The sequence below is a fragment of the Haliotis cracherodii genome, unplaced genomic scaffold (genome assembly GCF_022045235.1).
Source record: "Haliotis cracherodii isolate W230 unplaced genomic scaffold, xgHalCrac1.p SCAF_8, whole genome shotgun sequence".
NCBI classification, from domain to species: domain Eukaryota; kingdom Metazoa; phylum Mollusca; class Gastropoda; order Lepetellida; family Haliotidae; genus Haliotis; species Haliotis cracherodii.
In genome coordinates this window covers 33,718,077-33,738,924 of record NW_027266341.1, presented here as the reverse complement: position 1 = coordinate 33,738,924, position 20,848 = coordinate 33,718,077, and the positions used below count along the sequence as shown (strand labels likewise).

The 20,848-nt window shown below is 45.8% G+C and overlaps 1 protein-coding gene across 2 annotated transcripts in view; it reads left to right on the top strand.

Moving 5' to 3' along the window:
- LOC139450010 (DNA repair protein RAD50-like) overlaps positions 1-20,848 on the top strand; it is a 57,422-nt gene that overhangs the window by 32,705 nt on the left and 3,869 nt on the right. For both annotated transcript variants that reach the window (XM_071231625.1, XM_071231624.1), the window contains exons 26-40: positions 1,558-1,653; positions 2,161-2,308; positions 2,985-3,042; positions 4,661-4,862; positions 5,829-5,858; positions 6,895-6,975; positions 8,434-8,492; positions 9,351-9,498; positions 10,572-10,745; positions 11,525-11,650; positions 12,420-12,472; positions 12,872-12,957; positions 14,696-14,835; positions 15,764-15,897; positions 17,323-17,451. In XM_071231625.1, the coding sequence (XP_071087726.1) occupies positions 1,558-1,653; positions 2,161-2,308; positions 2,985-3,042; positions 4,661-4,862; positions 5,829-5,858; positions 6,895-6,975; positions 8,434-8,492; positions 9,351-9,498; positions 10,572-10,745; positions 11,525-11,650; positions 12,420-12,472; positions 12,872-12,957; positions 14,696-14,835; positions 15,764-15,897; positions 17,323-17,451 (1,664 nt within the window). The remainder of the gene's footprint in view (positions 1-1,557; positions 1,654-2,160; positions 2,309-2,984; positions 3,043-4,660; positions 4,863-5,828; positions 5,859-6,894; positions 6,976-8,433; positions 8,493-9,350; positions 9,499-10,571; positions 10,746-11,524; positions 11,651-12,419; positions 12,473-12,871; positions 12,958-14,695; positions 14,836-15,763; positions 15,898-17,322; positions 17,452-20,848) is intronic.

Sequence of the window (20,848 nt, the reverse complement as noted above, 5' to 3'; positions counted from 1 at the left end):
GTGACGCAGAGAGGGCAGTAAGTGAGTGTGTGGTATTGTTGCTGTGTAGATCGTGACCCTGAGAGGGCAGAAAGTCAGTGTGTGGTATTGTTGCTGTGTAGATCGTGACCCAGAGAGGGCAGTTAGTGAGTGTGTGGTATTGTTGCTGTGTAGATCGTGACCCTGAGAGGGCAGTAAGTCAGTGTGTGGTATTGTTGCTGTGTAGATCGTGACCCTGAGAGGACAGAAAGTCAGTGTGTGGTATTGTTGCTGTGTAGATCGTGACCCAGAGAGGGCAGTAAGTCAGCGTGTGGTATTGTTGCTGTGTAGATCGTGACCCTGAGAGGGCAGAAAGTCAGTGTGTGGTATTGTTGCTGTGTAGATCGTGACCCAGAGAGGGCAGTTAGTGAGTGTGTGGTATTGTTGCTGTGTAGATCGTGACCCTGAGAGGGCAGTAAGTGAGTGTTTGGTATTGTTGCTGTGTAGATCGTGACCCAGAGAGGGCAGTAAGTCAGTGTGTGGTATTGTTGCTGTGTAGATCGTGACCCTGAGAGGGCAGAAAGTCAGTGTGTGGTATTGTTGCTGTGTAGATCGTGACCCTGAGAGGGCAGAAAGTCAGTGTGTGGTATTGTTGCTGTGTAGATCGTGACCCTGAGAAGGCAGTAAGTGAGTGTTTGGTATTGTTGCTGTGTAGATCGTGACCCTGAGAGGGCAGTTAGTGAGTGTGTGGTATTGTTGCTGTGTAGATCGTGACCCTGAGAGGGCAGTTAGTGAGTGTGTGGTATTGTTGCTGTGTAGATTGTGACCCTGAGAGGGCAGTAAGTGAGTGTGTGGTATTGTTGCTGTGTAGATCGTGACCCTGAGAGGGCAGTAAGTGAGTGTTTGGTATTGTTGCTGTGTAGATCGTGACCCTGAGAGGGCAGAAAGTCAGTGTGTGGTATTGTTGCTGTGTAGATCGTGACCCTGAGAGGGCAGAAAGTCAGTGTGTGGTATTGTTGCTGTGTAGATCGTGACCCTGAGAAGGCAGTAAGTGAGTGTTTGGTATTGTTGCTGTGTAGATCGTGACCCTGAGAGGGCAGTTAGTGAGTGTGTGGTATTGTTGCTGTGTAGATCGTGACCCTGAGAGGGCAGTTAGTGAGTGTGTGGTATTGTTGCTGTGTAGATTGTGACCCTGAGAGGGCAGTAAGTGAGTGTGTGGTATTGTTGCTGTGTAGATCGTGACCCTGAGAGGGCAGTAAGTGAGTGTTTGGTATTGTTGCTGTGTAGATCGTGACCCTGAGAGGACAGAAAGTCAGTGTGTGGTATTGTTGCTGTGTAGATCGTGACCCAGAGAGGGCAGTAAGTCAGCGTGTGGTATTGTTGCTGTGTAGATCGTGACCCTGAGAGGGCAGTTAGTCAGCGTGTGGTATTGTTGCTGTGTAGATCGTGACCCTGAGAAGGCAGTTAGTCCGTATTTGGTATTGTTGCTGTGTAGATCGTGACCCTGAGAGGGCAGTTAGTGAGTGTGTGGTATTGTTGCTGTGTAGATCGTGACCCTGAGAAGGCAGTTAGTCCGTATTTGGTATTGTTGCTGTGTAGATCGTGACCTTGAGGGATGAAGAGATTCCACAACTGAAGAACAAACAGCGCCGCCTGAACGAGGAGATACAGAAACTCCGGGATCTGGTGCAGAATGTGAGTGAACCAACATGTCTGCCGGAGATATCGGGGAGACACAAATACTGGCCAGATTGATTAGTTTTAAACTGGCTTGTTTCAAATTAATGGAAATTTTAACCAGTTTGGCCATTTCTGTCAGATCAGTGTGGTTTAATTTCTTTGCTGACCTATTCATTGACAAATGATTATATGAAATTGTTAATTCATCTGGAGATCCTTTTCTTGTTAGTGACCAAAGAAGTGAATGAATATTCAGTGTTTGGTGTACACACTGTCACCTGGCGTGACCTTGAACAAGTACCAGTATTTCAATGAAGGTCGATCAGATGGTTTGGCTCACTGACTTGGTTAATACCTGTCATCATAACCCAATTGCATTTCACACCTGTTTTACATGTGTTTTACATGTGTCTAACATGTGTTTTACATGTGTTTCACATGCGCTGCCTAAAGTGTTGCTCATCTCTTGTTTCTGAAAGTTGGTGTCTGACCTGTGGTTTGTTTGTCCTGGTGTGATAACAGAAGGAAGATGAGCTACAGGCCAAGGAAACAGACGAGGTCACCGGGAAAAGCATGCAGCCAGACATCGTCATGATGGATCGCTACTATGGCGAGATTCGAGAACTGGACAAGAAGATCGCCACACACAGTTCCATGCTGTCTGGAGGAGGTTGGTAGGGGCTGTAGCATGGCACTGGTTTAGTAGGGGCTGTAGCATGGCACAGGTTTAGATCGGCTGTAGCATGGCACAGGTTTAGTAGGGGCTGTAGCATGGCACTGGTTTAGTAGGGGCTGTAGCATGGCACAGGTTTAGAGGGGCTGTAGCATGGCACAGGTTTAGAGGGGCTGTAGAATGACACAGGTTTAGTAGGGGCTGTAGCATGGCACAGGTTTAGAGGGGATGTAGCATGGCACAGGTTTAGAGGGGCTGTAGCATGGCACAGGTTTAGTGGGGTGTGTAGCATGGCACAGGTTTAGAGGGGCTGTAGCATGGCATAGGTTTAGAGGGGCTGTAGAATGGCACAGGTTTAGTGGGGCGTGGGGCATGGTACAGGTTTAGTAGGGCTGTAGCATGGCCAAGGAGGTAGTCAGGTTCATGAGTAGAGGCTTTGATCCAGACTTGACAATTAATCCCTTATTTCCTGTAGTTTCTTGGTTATTCTCTAAATATATCTATCCTTAATATTTATTTAGAACATATCATGGAAAGAATCCTTTGTTCTTTCAAAATTATGTGATGCATGTACATCACGGAAGCAGCCTATACCCTCTGTAAGCAACAGGATATTGTCAATGGTTTTTGTCTTTCAAACATTGAAACAGGAAATAATTTGTTTGGTTTTCAGACTCTGGACGGACCCTGGAGACTGTGATTGGGGAGAAAGAAGACAAGCAGATGCAGTTGTGAGTAGTGCCAGTTGTAGGTATTGGTGTAGGCAGGAGATATCACTTGTAGACCACAGATGCTAGCTGTAGGCTGGGATGTCAGTTGTAGGCTGGGGTGTCAGTTGTAGGCTGGGATGTCAGTTGTAGGCAGGGATGTCAGTTGTAGCCAGGGATGTCAGTTGTAGGCTGGGGTGTCGGTTGCAGGCTGGGATGTCAGTTGTAGGCTGGGATGTCAGTTGTAGGCAGGGATGTCAGTTGTAGGCTTGGATGTCGGTTGCAGGCTGGGATGTCAGTTGTAGGCTGGGATGTCAGTTGTAGGCTGGGATGTCAGTTGTAGGCAGGGATGTCAGTTGTAGGCTGGGGTGTCAGTTGTATGCAGGGATGTCAGTTGTAGGCTGGGATGCCAGTTTTAGGCAGGGATGTCACTTGTAGGCTGGGATGTCAGTTTTAGGCAGGGATGCCAGTTGTAGGCAGGGATGTCAGTTGTAGACTGGGATGTCAGTTGTAGGCTGGGATGTCAGTTGTAGGCAGGGATGTCAGTTGTAGGCTGGGATGTCAGTTGTAGGCTGAGATGTCAGTTGTAGGCAGGGATGTCGGTTGTAGGCTGGGGATGCCAGTTGTAGGCTGGGATGTCAGTTGTAGGCTGGGATGCCAGTTGTAGGCTGGGATGTCAGTTTTAGGCTGGGATGTCAGTTGTAGGCTGGGATGTCAGTTGTAGGCAGGGATGTCAGTTGTAGGCTGGGGATGTCAGTTGTAGGCTGGGATGCTAGTTGTAGGCTGGGGATGTCAGTTGTAGGCTGGGGATGTCAATTGTAAGCTTAGATGTCAGTTGTAGGCTGGGGATGTAAGTTGTAGGCTTGTGATGTAAGTTGTAGGCTGGGGAAGCCAGTTGTAGGCTGGGTATGTAAGATGTAGGCTTGTATGGCTGTTGTAGGCTGGTGATGTAAGATGTAGGCTGGTGATGTAAGATGTAGGCTTGGATGGCTGTTGTAGGCTGGGGTTGTCAGTTGTAGGCTGGGGATGTCAGTTGTAGGCTGGGGATGCCAGTTGTAGGCTGGGGATGTCAGTTGTAGGCTGTGATGGCTGTGATAGGCAGTAGATGCCAGATGCAGGTGGGGATGCCAGTTATAATGTTCCCTGCCTACAACTGGCATCCCTGCCTAAAACTGACATCCCAGCCTACAAGTGACATCCCTGCCTAAAACTGGCATCCCAGCCTACAACTGACATCCCTGCATACAACTGACACCCCAGCCGTAGTGATGGCGTAGTCTCGTGGTTTGGCTCGTGTCCAGGCTCCAAACTGGGGCGGTGATGGTGTAGTCTCGTGGTTTGACTCGTGTCCAGGCTCCAAACTGGGGCGGTGATGGCGTAGTCTCGTGGTTTGGCTCGTGTCCAGGCTCCAAACTGGGGCGGTGATGGTGTAGTCTCGTGGTTTGGCTCATGTCCAGGCTCCAAACTGGGGCGGTGATGGCGTAGTCTCGTGGTTTGGCTTATCACGCCAAAGGGCTGAGTTTCGATTCTCCACATGCGTACAATGTGTGAAGCCATTTCTGATGTGCACCTTGTGAATACAGTGGCATAAAACCTCTCTCACTCACTCACTCACACTAAACTATGCTTCCATGGCTGACAGAGACACCATCAATCGCAAGCTGGATCATAAACGACAGAAAATGAGTGACCACTCTGAGCATGTGCAGAAGCTGAGGTCAAAGGTGAACACGCTGAAGGAAGAGAAGCTGAAGATTGACAGCGAGTTGCAGCAGCAGACCAAGTTGGAGGAGACGAAGGCGGGGCTGAGCACGGACAACAAGATGCATGAACAAGACATCCAGGTAGGTCACCCTCGGCCATGGATGTGTATTGGCTGGGATCTACACAGGCTGCTGATGCTACAATCTGTCACTCATACTTAGATATTAATAGGAAACCCAGAGATGCCAACCATTACAATTTTGATGAAATAGTTAATATTTGGGGCTTAAATTTACGAACCGCCTCTGTGGTCTAGTGGTAGAGCGTCCGCCCGGAGATTGGAAGGTCTGGGTTTCGATCCCCGACCACGTCGTACCAAAAGACGTTAAAAGATGGTACTTGTTGTTACCCTGTCTGGCGCTCGGCATTAAGGGGCTAAAACAAGGACTGGTCGGCTTGGAGTTAGTATACTGTGTCTGAGTGGGGTATTCATGTTAAACTGCGGCATGGTATCTCATTGAGCTAGCACTATCGGCATCAGTCCGGACTAGTACAAGCCGCCACACAAACACACTCACGTACATGCACGTCGTTATATAAGTGCAATAATCTTGGACACGACGTTAAACCCCACCTCACCTCACCTCACCTCACCTCACCTCACCTCACCTCACCTCACCTCACCTCACCTTCAATTTACCCTATTACGCTTGACCTCCCACCAAAAGAGGATCCCGGATTCCTGCTTGTTTGACACAAGCTCAACAGAGACACCTGTTTTGATTGGTCATTCCACAAATTTCATCCAATCAGTGTCCTTAAAACATATCAGCATTTTAGTCATATCCTTCTTGTATAGATTTACAGCCATTATTTGATTGATGAAAAAATTAAAATGAAGGATTTAAATTTGTCATGTTTTGGATAGTTCACATTCAGTGATGACATGTACTATCCTTATAAGTTACTGTCATGAACCACGGCAAATGTTTCGTAAAACTGCATCTGGAAATACAACAAAGCTTCTCTTTATTGATCTCTGTTTTTCAACTTAAGTCGATATTGATGTAATGCCGGAGGTACATGTTCATCTTTGTGTTTTGCAGGAAGCCAGAACACAGATAAGACCACTGGAGGTAAGTAATAATTACGCCCAATTACCCATGATGTGAATTGCATTAGCTCAGCGCTATCCCTAATATTAAGTCTGATCATGGTTGCTGTAATAAACGGTGGGTTGGTGCGATCTGTAAAATAGTTGACACACACAAAGATGGATGTAAGGCTACAAAAAATAATGGTCTTGGTTCTCAGGCACCGCCCGCATCAGCATAAAGTCCGCTGCACGTTTCGTTTTTATTTCCATTTTTAAGAAAATCAAAAAATCCTGGCGCTTAAAAACAATGCGATCCAAAATAGCATGCAGTTACTTCCCTTTACATTCACACTGCTTTACTGTGCATCTCGTGTTATGGTCATGGCGGCAATAGCAGTTTGTATGCTTGTCAATGTAGGGACGCCCTTTCCCAGATTGATGGTACACAACTGTTTATTTTGTTACATACTACTCTGAACCCCCCCCCCCCCCCCCCCCCAAAAAAAAAAACACTGCCCGCCAGCGCTGTTTTTTCAAAAGACATTGCCTGAGAATCAATTCTTTTACTTTTTTAAGCCTTAACAATTTTGAATGAAAATGTGAATGAAATTAATGAAACAGGTTACAAACATAGGTCCAGGTATACAAGTGAACACTTTTTACCTGTTGTGGAACAACAGGATCAACCCCCGTAATTCAGTAATGAAATAATGAAATATATCGGAGCCATTGATTACCCAGCTCATTGATTAAGCGAATCTGTGGCATCATGAAGTGTGTTATTATGAGGGACGACTGTAGTTTCCTTTGTAACTTGGCACAGATATATTTGTTGGTGAAAAGACATGTTATTGTTTGAGGTTCAAGATTGAGATTATGGAGGATAAAATGTTTTATTCAACGTATTTATATGGTTTTTTTTAAGTTTCGTTGAATCTATGGTCCGTTGCAATTATCAGCCGATACTTAAACACAGGGCAGTAGGCCCATGAAGAACATTTCCTTCCACTCACTGTAACTGAATTGCTGTTGAAAACGTCATCAAACCCTGCCCACAATCACTGGTACGTCTACAGGAGCAGATCGAGCGTCAGTGCCGGGAGAAGAAAAAGCTTGTGGCTACCAAGGACGACAAGATTGACGGAGCCAAGGCGGAGGTAGGATCAGCTTAACACCATTTCCTTCCTCTGTCCTCCGGGAGATTCCAGGTCAGATTAGGGACCGGTCATTTATTTTAGGGAATCAGGATAGGGTCACCACAAAATGTGGTTTGTTTGTTGTTTAACGCCGCACTCAGCAATATTACAGCTATATGACGGCGGTCTGTAAATAATCGAGTCTGGACCAGACAATCCAGTGATTAATATAATGAGCATCGATCCACGCAATTGGGACCGATGACATGCATCAACCAAGTCAGCGAGTCTGACCACCCGATCCCGTTAGGCGCCTTTTACGACAAACATAGTCGCCTTTTATGGCAAGCATGGGTTGCTGAAGACCTATTCTACCCCGGAATCTTCACGGGTCTCCACAAAATGTGACAAACTTCACGGGAGGGTTATACAAAATAATACACATATTAGGGAAGGGTCATTAAAACATGGACATATTATGGTAAAATATAGAGGGATTTTGTCTTTTGGGTGAGGGTCGTGAAAAACATTTACAAGAACATAGGGAGGGTCAGCTGAAAATATGACAAACTTTAGTGAGTGAGTGAGTATGGTTTTACGCCACTTTTAGCAATATTCCAGCAATATCACGTAGGGGGACACCAGAAATGGACTTCACACAATGTACCCATGTCGGGAATCCAACCCGGGTCTTTGGCATGACGAGCGAACGCTTTAACCACTAGGCTACCCAACCGCCCCGCCAGCTTTAGTACATTAGTGCATCAATAACCTCTGGCCACCCACCCCTGTAATAAATGACTGGTCCCTTAGGTCCCTAACGCTGTGCTTGTTGAAGGAGCTGACTTGAATGGGAATCGGGTTGTCAAGGTCTGGCCCTTGATGGATATCGAACTTTTGCTACACAGAGCTTCGGACTGCCCCATTATTGTGTCACACTTCATATGTCATGATCATAACAACAAATGCAACATTATTAACTTCCTATGACACTTGCCTTCAAATACAATACTTATGTTTTAGATTGTACCACAATACATTTACTTACCAAGTTGGAAAACAGACTGGTAAAGATTGTTTACTTGCACTCAGCGATGGCAGCCTATAGTCTGTACCCGCTCAATGATTCCAACCCAATACATACATTAACGTTGCATGATCAAATAATTCACCATGCAGAGTTGCCTCCCTTAGATATGCAAGGAACCTCTGATAGATGGATGAATCCCTGATTTGCTTTGTTTTGCTTCTAGCCTTGTCAACACGACATCCATGATCATAGACATGCATTACTTGGGCTTTCTTTCGCATCCAGCAGACATACTGTGAAATAACTTGAATACTTTTCCAAGCAGCCTTAAACCAAACTCCCTGAAAGACAAGTGAAGAGAGAACTAGTCCTTTGACAGATGGACAGGGAGGGATGGTGTATATAATATTGCCTGGTTAGCTGTATGTGAATGTTGTTGTGTTGTACAGATTGAGTGTGTGCGATCGGAGGCGAAACAGGTGAAGGACATCAACAGTGACATCAAGCAGTGAGTACTGACGGTAATTTAAGAAATGAACGACGATTGGGAGTTGTTTATCGTACAATAAAACTGCAGGGAGAATAAGCCATGAGGGGCTCGTCGTTTATTTCTTATATGAGATATCAACATTATGTACAGCCTCTTTAAGGACGTCGAGAAAAGGTACAAGCTTTAAAAACATTTACCCAAATTTTACTAATTATGACTCCCTAAATAGAATCTGACCTCAGAAATGTCGGACAAGTCCATTTTAAGAACAGGTGGGTTAAGTTTGATATTTCCACATATTCTCACATATATCTTCACATCAATAATCTGTACCTTTTCTCCTACAACCGTTTGTCATATCTCTCCCACTTTTGGATGCGATTGTTCTGCCACTGCGTTTAGCCTCGTAGCCCAGCTAGATCAGTTGTTCTTTGTGATTTAGCAGTAAAAAACTGACAGTTATATAGGCAAGTAGGAATTCTGTTGTAACTACCAGAGGTGTAACAATGCGATGGGGTCACGATACGAAATGTATCACGATAGTATGGGTGTCATGATACGAAATGTATCCCGATAGTATGGGTGTACGAAATGTATGCGGATAGTATGGGTGTCACGATACAAAATGTATCCTGATAGTATGTATGTGATAGGTTTCGCTTCCCAATTCTGTGCTTTTATTTCATAAGTTAATATTCTTTCTTTTTGCAGGTGAATCACAATCCCGATTCATTTGTTTTTAGAATTCATAGATCAAGGATGGTTTATTGTAGGGCAAAAACATATATGCTAGACGTCAAGGACAGACTGTTGGTACACAGGATTTAGTGAGTACAGTCAGGAAAATGAGTGTCATTGTTTGTTGTGTCTCTTCAGGTACAACCAGTCCATGAAGGCAGACAGACTTGAGAAGAGTCGAGAGCGGATGTCGGACATCGCGGACAAGGAGACAGGTGTGAACAAGGAACGGGAGGAGATCACCGAGAACGTCAACAAGCTCAGTAAGGACCTGGCCACTCAGCAGGTGAGTTCACGACAGAAGTGGGACGTTGCTCGCATCGACCACGGGTTAGCCTAGTCCAGACCCATGAAGATCCGGGGTAAATGAGGGTCTTCAGCAACCCATGCTTGTCGTAAGAGACAGCTAATGGGAACGGGTGGTTGGACCCGTTGACTTGGTTGATGCATGTCATCGTATCCCTATTGCTCATGATGTCAAGCACTGGATTATCTGGTCCAGTTATTATTATGTACCAGTTGTGTGCAGCAACAACTAACCAAACAAGTTGACATTTCTTTACAGGCTGTAGTGATGAGGAGTGTAACAACATACTGAACTATCAGTGTATTGCAACTGTTTACCCTACGATAGTATACTGATAGCAATTTAGAAATGCCAATGGTATTGATCAAAGTATGTATGACAATCAATACTTTCAATAGTCTGAAAAGTCAAATTTCAAACCTGTCTGTTGATTTGCAAGGATTAAGACAACTTCTGATTAGAGTTACTTCCCTTTGGTTTGAGTAGCAAATGGGAGGCCTCTATCGCAATACTATTGCAATAGTGTGGGGAACTATTGCAATACAATCACAATAGTCAAAATAGCCCCAATAGTCTCCCCAAGTAGTGATAAAGCTTGAATATTGCAGACTGCAGATTACACAACATTCACTCACTCTAATAAAGCAGTCATAGTTCTCCACGTAACCACAGCAATTCTTTGTCAGGTGACCTATATATGTGCTACTCTGGAAGATCCGGGGTGGAATAGGTCTTCGGCAACCCATGCGTATCGTAAGAGGCGACTAATGGTGGTCAGGCTCGCTGACTTGGTTGATGCATGTCAATGTTTCCCAATTGGTCATAATGTCACTCACTGGATTGTCTGGTCCAGACTTGATTATTTACAGACCGCCGTCATCCAGCTGGAATATTGCTGAGTGCGGCATTAAACAACAATGCAGAGCACGGGTACTCTGGAAAAATCTTTTAAGGCTCTTAAAAAAGTCCTGATTTGGTGAAATGAATTTATTTGGGAAAAAGAATATAAGCCAAAACTAGAGCCGAACTAATATCTGGTCCCTTCTGGTCAGATCCGAGAGCGCGAGTTAATGGACAACCTCCAGCTACGTCAGAAACAGAAGGAGGTCGGTCGCCAGGAGCGCGAGATCGGCGTCCTGCAAGACCAGATGGGTGACTTTGACACCGCCAATCTGGAGAGGGAAAGGAGGAAGCTGCTGCAGAAGGCTGATGAGATGCAGAAAGAGGTTGGACACAAGTGATGCACTTCTATCCTTATAGCTACACTGACCCGTGAAGTCCCAGGGTAGAATAGGTTTTCAGCAACCCATGCTTGCCGTAAATGCAGCTATGCTTGTCATAAGAGGCATCTAACGGGATCGGGTGGTCAAGCTCACTGACTTGGTTGATGCATGTCATCGTATCCCAATTGCATGGATTGATGTTCATGATGTCAATCACTGGATTGTCTGGTCCAGATTTGATTATGTACAGTCCGCCGTCATATAGCTGTAATATTGCTGAGTGCGGCATTAAACAAAAGACAAACAAACAAACAACAACAAACATAACACAATTTTGTTTAATACACACCCTTCTGTGGAGTTTTTAGCTCAACTGACTGAAAGTATGTGTGTTTTCCATCATACATCATAAACATCTTCTCCTCAGAACCCACTGGAGCAATGAAGCTGAAACTTCCCCACACCACCCCACCCCACCCCACCCCACCCCACCCCACCCCACCCCTGATTCTCAAAATGGCCGCCACTTTGGCAATAATAAGCCTTCGAAATTCATGCTAGTCTGCTGGTCCGTGACTTCTAAATTATGCTGAGGACAAGTAAAAATTCAATAATGGGTATAGCATTTGATGACTAAAATACTGAACCAGTTTTCAATGTTGTTAGAACGGAATAAAACTGACAGAAAAAATTGTTTTTGTTCAAGTAGGACTAACTTCAAGCTAGTCCTCTGGAAAAGTTAATATCTACGGCACCATATGCTTTACAATTGTTGTTTTCAGCGCAACATGTGCCAAGGTCGCCAGCAGGGTCTCGACGATATGATCCGCAACACGAAGAGGGAGCTCCAGACGGACATGTTCAAGGATGCTGGCTCCAAGTACCGGGACATGATGATCCAGATGAGGGTGAGGACACTAGCTTAAGGGAATCTCCGTAGTACTAAGTAATTACAGCAAGAGTGACCTCAAACATGAATGTTGCTGAAAGTAGCTACGATGGTGATGTTTCCTTGTTATGCTTTGCAATTTTTCAAAAATATGACTTCAGGGACCAGCCGTTTGATTTTCAAAACATTATGATGCTTTTGTACTGAAAAACATTTACCATAATCGACATAATAAGCACCCACTGCGATATTTGCTAATATACTGGCTAGTGAACAATCCCAATTAGCACCCCTTCCGATTGATCAATGTACACAAGACTTATTTTTTCGCGAATAATACGCACTCGTTTGTTATATCCACCCTTAATTATGGGCAATTAAATTCTGGAAAAATATATCTGTCGTACATGAACATTTCAGGCTGTCAGCATAAACCATGAAATTAATCTTTCAACTGTGTTTTTTTCACCAAAATAATATTCTAATAAGAGCCCCCTATTTCTAATTTTGAGAGCGCCCTGGGCGCTTATTACGTTGAATATGGTACATATGTCTTGCACTGTAAGAATAAAATTATGTGCCTTTTTCTTGCAGAATATAAATAAATATAAAACATAAATATGCACCTGTTCATGTTGGGAAAAAGAATTGAGCACTCAAACAATTTAAGAGATCCTGATTTCAAACAAAAATCTTCACGCACACAAATAATTAAATGGTAGCTCCATTACATTTGTCTGTTCACTGTTAAATCATTGATTGCTGATTCGTCAAGTTGTGTTTTACAGACAACTGAGTTGGCCAATAGTGACTTGGAGAAATACTACAGAGCTATGGACAAGTAAGTTGATGTAGAACTGCTAAAACAGATTGCAATGCCTGCTTCCATGTAGACTACTCCAGGTTTTTTCATATGACTTTAGTTTAACTGTCATGGCTAGTAGGTGTTGCAACACACAGTCTTCCTATCGTGGATGCTCTGTAACTTGTTTTGACATTAAAGCTGGGGAGATAACTCTAAACTCTGACCTGTCTTGTGTGTAAGGATGTCAGTCAAGTGTTACCCTAGCAACCCCTCTCACTCGGTGTGATGACAGCGGTACGGCTGCAGTATTGCTGACTACCAGTGTTCCGAAGGCAACCCTCAAGTGTTGATATATTTGATAGAAGTTCTCTTTGTGCATTCCCGAGTGTATGAGGTCTGATCTCCAAGTTGTCTTCCTTTACAATGATGTTCCAGGGCCATCATGAACTATCATGTCCAGAAGATGGAGGAGATCAACAAGATCATCCGTGAACTGTGGAGGAACACCTACCGCGGGAACGGTGAGGGGGTGGGGAACTGGGGAGGAACTCCATCCGCGGGAACGGTGAGGGGGTGGGGAACTGTGGAGGAACACCTACCGCGGGAACGGTGAGGGGGTGGGGAACTGTGGAGGAACACCTACCACGGGAACGGTGAGGGGGTGGGGAACTGTGGAGGAACACCTACCGCGGGAACGGTGAGGGGGTGGGGAACTGTGGAGGAACACCTACCGCGGGAACGGTGAGGGGGTGGGGAACTGGGGAGGAACTCCATCCGCGGGAACGGTGAGGGGGTGGGGAACTGGGGAGGAACACCTACCGCGGGAACGGTGAGGGGGTGGGCAACTGTGGAGGAACACCTACCGCGGGAACGGTGAGGGGGTGGGGAACTGGGGAGGAACACCTACCACGGGAACGGTGAGGGGGTGGGGAACTGTGGAGGAACACCTACCGCGGGAACGGTGAGGGGGTGGGGAACTGTGGAGGAACACCTACCACGGGAACGGTGAGGGGGTGGGGAACTGGGGAGGAACACCTACCGCGGGAACGGTGAGGGGGTGGGGAACTGGGGAGGAACTCCATCCGCGGGAACGGTGAGGGGGTGGGGAACTGGGGAGGAACACCTACCACGGGAACGGTGAGGGGGTGGGGAACTGTGGAGGAACACCTACCGCGGGAACGGTGAGGGGGTGGGCAACTGGGGAGGAACACCTACCACGGGAACGGTGAGGGGGTGGGGAACTGTGGAGGAACACCTACCGCGGGAACGGTGAGGGGGGTGGGCAACTGTGGAGGAACACCTACCGCGGGAACGGTGAGGGGGTGGGCAACTGGGGAGGAACACCTACCGCGGGGAACGGTGAGGGGGTGGGGAACTGGGGAGGAACACCTACCGCGGGAACGGTGAGGGGGTGGGCAACTGGGGAGGAACACCTACCACGGGAACGGTGAGGGGGTGGGGAACTGTGGAGGAACACCTACCGCGGGAACGGTGAGGGGGTGGGCAACTGTGGAGGAACACCTACCGCGGGGAACGGTGAGGGGGTGGGGAACTGTGGAGGAACACCTACCGCGGGAACGGTGAGGGGGTGGGCAACTGGGGAGGAACACCTACCGCGGGAACGGTGAGGGGGTGGGGAACTGTGGAGGAACACCTACCACGGGAACGGTGAGGGGGTGGGGAACTGGGGAGGAACACCTACCGCGGGAACGGTGAGGGGGTGGGGAACTGGGGAGGAACTCCATCCGCGGGAATGGTGGGGGACTGGGAAGGAACACCTACAGCGGGAACGGTTAGTGGGGGCGGGGGGGGGGGGAGGAGGAACACCATCCGCAGGAACGGTGAGGGGCAGGGGAACTGGGGAGGAACACCTACTGTGGGAACGGTGAGGGAAAGTGGGGAGGAACACCTACTGTGGGAACGGTGAGGGGGGTGGGGAGGAACACCTACCTCGGGAACGGTGAGGGGGTGGGGAACTGGGGAGGAACACCTACCGTGGGAACGGTGAGGGGGTGGGGAACTGGGCCTGCAGTGTTCCTCTTCCCATATCCCCTAATAAATGACCAGTCCCTAAGCCTGCAATCCATCATATAGGCAGTGTGATCTGAAAAGCAGTAATGTTGACCATCAAGTAGGTATAAAGTTACTGCGGTAAAATGACTCTTTGAGAGTTTGGGGACCCATAATCAAGCAGTGTCTGTTGAAAAAATTAGTTGGTTTAAAGTACAATAGCAAATTATTCAAAAACTTTCATTTCAGATATTGAAACAATTGAGATTCGTTCTGATGATGAGGACAGTGGTGCCCTGAAGTCCCGTCGCGTCTACCACTACCGTGTGGTGATGATCAAGGGTGACACTGCTTTAGACATGAGAGGACGATGCAGCGCCGGACAGAAGGTCAGCACCCCCCTCCACCCACTTGTAGCTTGTACCATGTCACAACCACAGACGACCTACCACCACCACTAACTCCACCCCCCACAACCCCCCCCACCCTCTCCACATCCCCACCCTCCACCCACTTGTAGCTTGTACCATGTCACAACCACAGATGACCTACCACCACCACTAACTCCACCCCCCACAACCCCCCCCACCCTCTCCACATCCCCACCCTCCACCCACTTGTAGCTTGTACCATGTCACAACCACAGACGACCTACCACCACTAACTCCACCCCCCACAACCCCCCCACCCTCTCCACATCCCCACCCTCCACCCACTTGTAGCTTGTACCATGTCACAACCACAGACGACCTACCACCACTAACTCCACCCCCCACAACCCCCCCACCCTCTCCACATCCCCACCCTCCACCCACTTGTAGCTTGTACCATGTCACAACCACAGATGACCTACCACCACCACTAACTCCACCCCCCACAACCCCCCCCCCACCCTCTCCACATCCCCACCCTCCACCCACTTGTAGCTTGTACCATGTCACAACCACAGATGACCTACCACCACCACTAACTCCACCCCCCACAACCCCCCCACCCTCTCCACATCCCCACCCTCCACCCACTTGTAACATCTATCAAGTCTTGATGAGGAATAACCGAAAAACTTGTTGTTCATTGTGCCACAATGAGTACATGATGTGTTCTTAGGAATCTTCTCATCCTATTTTTCCAATTTTGAACAGTTCACTGGAGATGTTTCTTTTATAACATACCTTGCCAAGAAAGTATTTTTAAAGGAAAAGTGATGATCATTAATCCAATTTTCTGGTATGTGAAGTATTTATTACTGAAATTCATGTTTCCCATCTGGTGGATCATTTTCTTGCATGCAACATATTCAACAACATTTATATGCAGGTGTTGGCGTCCCTGATCATCCGTCTGGCGTTGGCGGAAACGTTTTGTGTCAACTGTGGAATTCTGGCCCTGGATGAACCTACAACCAACCTGGATAGGGAGAACATAGAAAGTCTGGCTTATGCTCTAGTCTCGTGAGTAGGAGGATGTTGAACATCTCGCTTACACTCTTGTCTCATGAGTGGAACATACTGAGTCGAACTTAAGTTCTAGTTTCATGAGTAGGAGAACATACAGTGTCTGGCTTACACTCTAGTCTTGTGAGTAGGAGAACGTACAGTGTCTGGCTTACGATGTCGTCTCCTGAGTAGGAGAACATACAATGTCTGGCTTACGATGTCGTCTCCTGAGTAGGAGAACATACAATGTCTGGCTTACGATGTCGTCTCCTGAGTAGGAGAACGTACAGTGTCTGGCTTACACTCTAGTCTTGTGAGTAGGAGAACGTACAGTGTCTGGCTTACACTCTAGTCTTGTGAGTAGGAGAACGTACAGTGTCTGGCTTACACTCTAGTCTCCTGAGTAGGGGAACGTACAGTGTCTGGCTTACACTCTAGTCTCCTGAGTAGGAGAACGTACAGTGTCTGGCTTACACTCTAGTCTCCTGAGTAGGAGAACATACAGTGTCTGGCTTACGATGTCGTCTCCTGAGTAGGAGAACATACAGTGTCTGGCTTACGATGTCGTCTCCTGAGTAGGAGAACATACAATGTCTGGCTTACGATGTCGTCTCCTGAGTAGGAGAACATACAGTGTCTGGCTTACGATGTCGTCTCCTGAGTAGGAGAACATACAGTGTCTGGCTTACACTCTAGTCTCCTGAGTAGGAGAACATACAGTGTCTGGCTTACGATGTCGTCTCCTGAGTAGGAGAACATACAATGTCTGGCTTACGATGTCGTCTCCTGAGTAGGAGAACATACAGTGTCTGGCTTACGATGTCGTCTCCTGAGTAGGAGAACATACAATGTCTGGCTTACGATGTCGTCTCCTGAGTAGGAGAACATACAGTGTCTGGCTTACGATGTCGTCTCCTGAGTAGGAGAACGTACAGTGTCTGGCTTACACTCTAGTCTCCTGAGTAGGAGAACATACAGTGTCTGGCTTACGATGTCGTCTCCTGAGTAGGAGAACATACAGTGTCTGGCTTACGATGTCGTCTCCTGAGTAGGAGAACATACAGTGTCTGGCTTACACTCTAGTCTTGTGAGTAGGAGAACGTACAGTGTCTGGCTTACGATGTCGTCTCCTGAGTAGGAGAACATACAGTGTCTGGCTTACGATGTCGTCTCCTGAGTAGGAGAACATACAGTGTCTGGCTTACACTCTAGTCTCGTGAGTGGGAGAACATACAATGTCTGGCTTACACTCTAGTCTCGTGACTAGTGGGAGAACATAGTGTCTGGCTTACGATGTCGTCTCCTGAGTAGGAGAACGTACAGTGTCTGGCTTTTTCTGTAGTCTCGTGAGTAGGAGAATGTAGATCTATCTATATGAGCATCCATGTATCATGAAGTTGGTGATACTCCTTCCTGCACACAGTGTTTTATCTATGTCAGGATAATCAAGGCTCGATCCTGCCAGAGCAACTTTCAGCTAGTGCTGATCACCCATGACGAAGACTTTGTGGAACTCCTTGGGCGGTCAGAGTATGTGGAAGACTTTTATAGGATCAGCAAAGATGAGTCGTACGTAATATCTGTCCTCTTTTGAACTGACACAGCAAAGCAACTTTGTCTCACAAACACAGTATAAACAACATTGTCTCACAAACACAGCGAAGTAACTTTGTCTCACAATTACATCACAGCAATATTGTCTAACAACTATGTCACAGCATCATTGTCTAACAACTATGTCACAGCATCATTGTCTAACAACTATGTCACAGCATCATTGTCTAACAACTATGTCACGGCATCATTGTCTAACAACTATGTCACAGCAACATTGTCTAACAACTATGTCACAGCATCATTGTCTAACACCTATGTCACAGCATCATTGTCTAACAACTGTCACAGCATCATTGTCTAACAACTATGTCACGGCATCATTCTCTAACAACTATGTCACGGCATCATTGTCTAACAACTATATCACAGCATCATTGTCTAACAACTATGTCACAGCATCATTGTCTAACAACTATGTCACAGCATCATTGTCTAACAACTGTCACAGCATCACTGTCTAACAACTATGTCACAGCATCATTGTCTAACAACTGTCACAGCATCATTGTCTAACAACTATGTCACAGCATCATTGTCTAACAACTGTCACAGCATCATTGTCTAACAACTATGTCACAGCATCATTGTCTAACAACTATGTCACAGCATCATTGTCTAACAACTGTCACAGCATCACTGTCTAACAACTATGTCACAGCATCATTGTCTAACAACTATGTCACAGCATCATTGTCTAACAACTGTCACAGCATCACTGTCTAACAACTATGTCACAGCATCATTGTCTAACAACTGTCACAGCATCATTGTCTAACAACTATGTCACAGCATCATTATCCCCCGCCGGGCGAAAGCGCGAAGCGGGGGATATAGTATTCACGACCGTCCGTCCGTCCGTCCGTCCGTCCGTACGTCCGTCCGTACGTCCCACCTGTTTGTTGCCGCGATATCTCAAGAACTAAACACTGGATTGTCTTCATATTTGGAACTATGGTGTATATACAGACTCCGCAGACACCAGTCGGTTTTGGTGACCTTGACCCCATTTTCAAGGTCACAGCAGGCATATCTGCTTTTGGAGTTGGAAAACGGTGTTGCCGCAATATCTCAAGAACTAATCTCTGGATTGTCTTCATATTTGGAACTATGGTGTATATACAGACTCCGCAGACACCAGTTGGTTTTAGTGACCTTGACCCCATTTTCAAGATCACAGCAGGCAAATCTGTTTTTGGAGTTGGAAAACGGTGTTGCCACAATATCTCAAGAACTAATCGCTGGATTGTCTTCATATTTGGTACTATGGTGTACAGGCGGGGGATATTTCGTCACTCTGTGACAAATACTTGTTGTCTAACAACTATGTCACAGCATCATTGTCTAACAACTATGTCACAGCATCATTGTCTAACAACTATGTTACAGCATCATTGTCTAACAACTATGTCACAGCATCATTGTCTAACAACTATGTCACAGCATCATTGTCTAACAACTATGTCACAGCATCATTGTCTAACAACTATGTCACAGCATCATTGTCTAACAACTATGTCACAGCATCATTGTCTAACAACTGTCACAGCATCATTGTCTAACAACTATATCACAGCATCATTGTCTAACAACTATGTCACAGCATCATTGTCTAACAACTATGTCACAGCATCATTGTCAAACAACTATGTCACAGCATCATTGTCTAACAACTATGTCACAGCATCATTGTCTAACAACTGTCACAGCATCATTGTCTAACAACTATGTCACGGCATCATTGTCTAACAACTATGTCACAGCATCATTCTCTAACAACTATGTCACAGTATCATTGTCTAACAACTGTCACAGCATCATTGTCTAACAACTATGTCACAGCATCATTGTCTAACAACTGTCACAGCATCATTGTCTAACAACTATGTCACAGCATCATTGTCTAACAACTATGTCACAGCATCATTGTCTAACAACTGTCACAGCATCATTGTCTAACAACTATATCACAGCATCATTGTCTAACAGCTATGTCACAGCATCATTGTCAAACAACTATGTCACAGCATCATTGTCTAACAACTATGTCACAGCATCATTGTCTAACAACTATGTCACAGCATCATTGTCTAACAACTATGTCACAGCATCATTGTCTAACAACTGTCACAGCATCATTGTCTAACAACTATGTCACAGCATCATTGTCTAACAACTATGTCACAGCATCATTGTCTAACAACTGTCACAGCATCATTGTCTAACAACTATATCACAGCATCATTGTCTAACAACTATGTCACAGCATCATTGTCTAACAACTATGTCACAGCATCATTGTCTAACAACTATGTCACAGCATCATTGTCAAACAACTATGTCACAGCATCATTGTCTAACAACTATGTCACAGCATCATTGTCTAACAACTGTCACAGCATCATTGTCTAACAACTGTCACAGCATCATTGTCTAACAACTATGTCACGGCATCATTGTCAAACACCTATGTCACAGCATCATTGTCTAACAACTGTCACAGCATCATTGTCTAACAACTGTCACAGCATCATTGTCTAACAACTATGTCACAGCATCATTGTCTAACAACTATGTCACAGCATCATTGTCTAACAACTGTCACAGCATCATTGTCTAACAACTATGTCACAGCATCATTGTCTAACAACTATGTCACAGCATCATTGTCTAACAACTATGTCACAGCATCATTGTCTCAGAAAGCATAGTTACAAACATTGTTACTAACATCACAGACACGGTTGTCTCACAAAACAGCAACATTGTGATACTAACAGCAGTCTCAGGCAGAGCAACAGTGTATCACAGACACAAAGTTGTCTCACAAAGCATAGCGACATTGTTACAAACAGCATTCTCACAATGCCAACAACATTGTATCAAAACAACACTGCATTGTTTCGCCAGTAAACAGGATATTATTTGTACGTGAACAATATGTGTGATATGATCTAAATGAAGAAAACACAGAAGTCTGTTTCTGGCAATATATATTGCAAAACAAAGTCCAGGCAAAACACAACCCAGCACCACAAGTTCCGCTTTGTGTCACAAGCACTGCACTCTCTCACAAACATTGCATTGTCTCACAAACATTGCATTGTCTCACAAACATTGCATTGTCTCTCAAACACTGCAATTGTCTTAGACACCTGATAGTCTCACAAACATTGCATTATCTCACAAACATTGCATTGTCTCACAAACATTGCATTGTCTCACAAACATTGCATTGTCTTAGACACCTGAAAGTCTCACAAACATTGCATTGTCTCACAAACACTGCATTGTCTCTCAAACACTGCATTGTCTCTCAAACACTGCATTGTCTCACAAACATTGCATTATC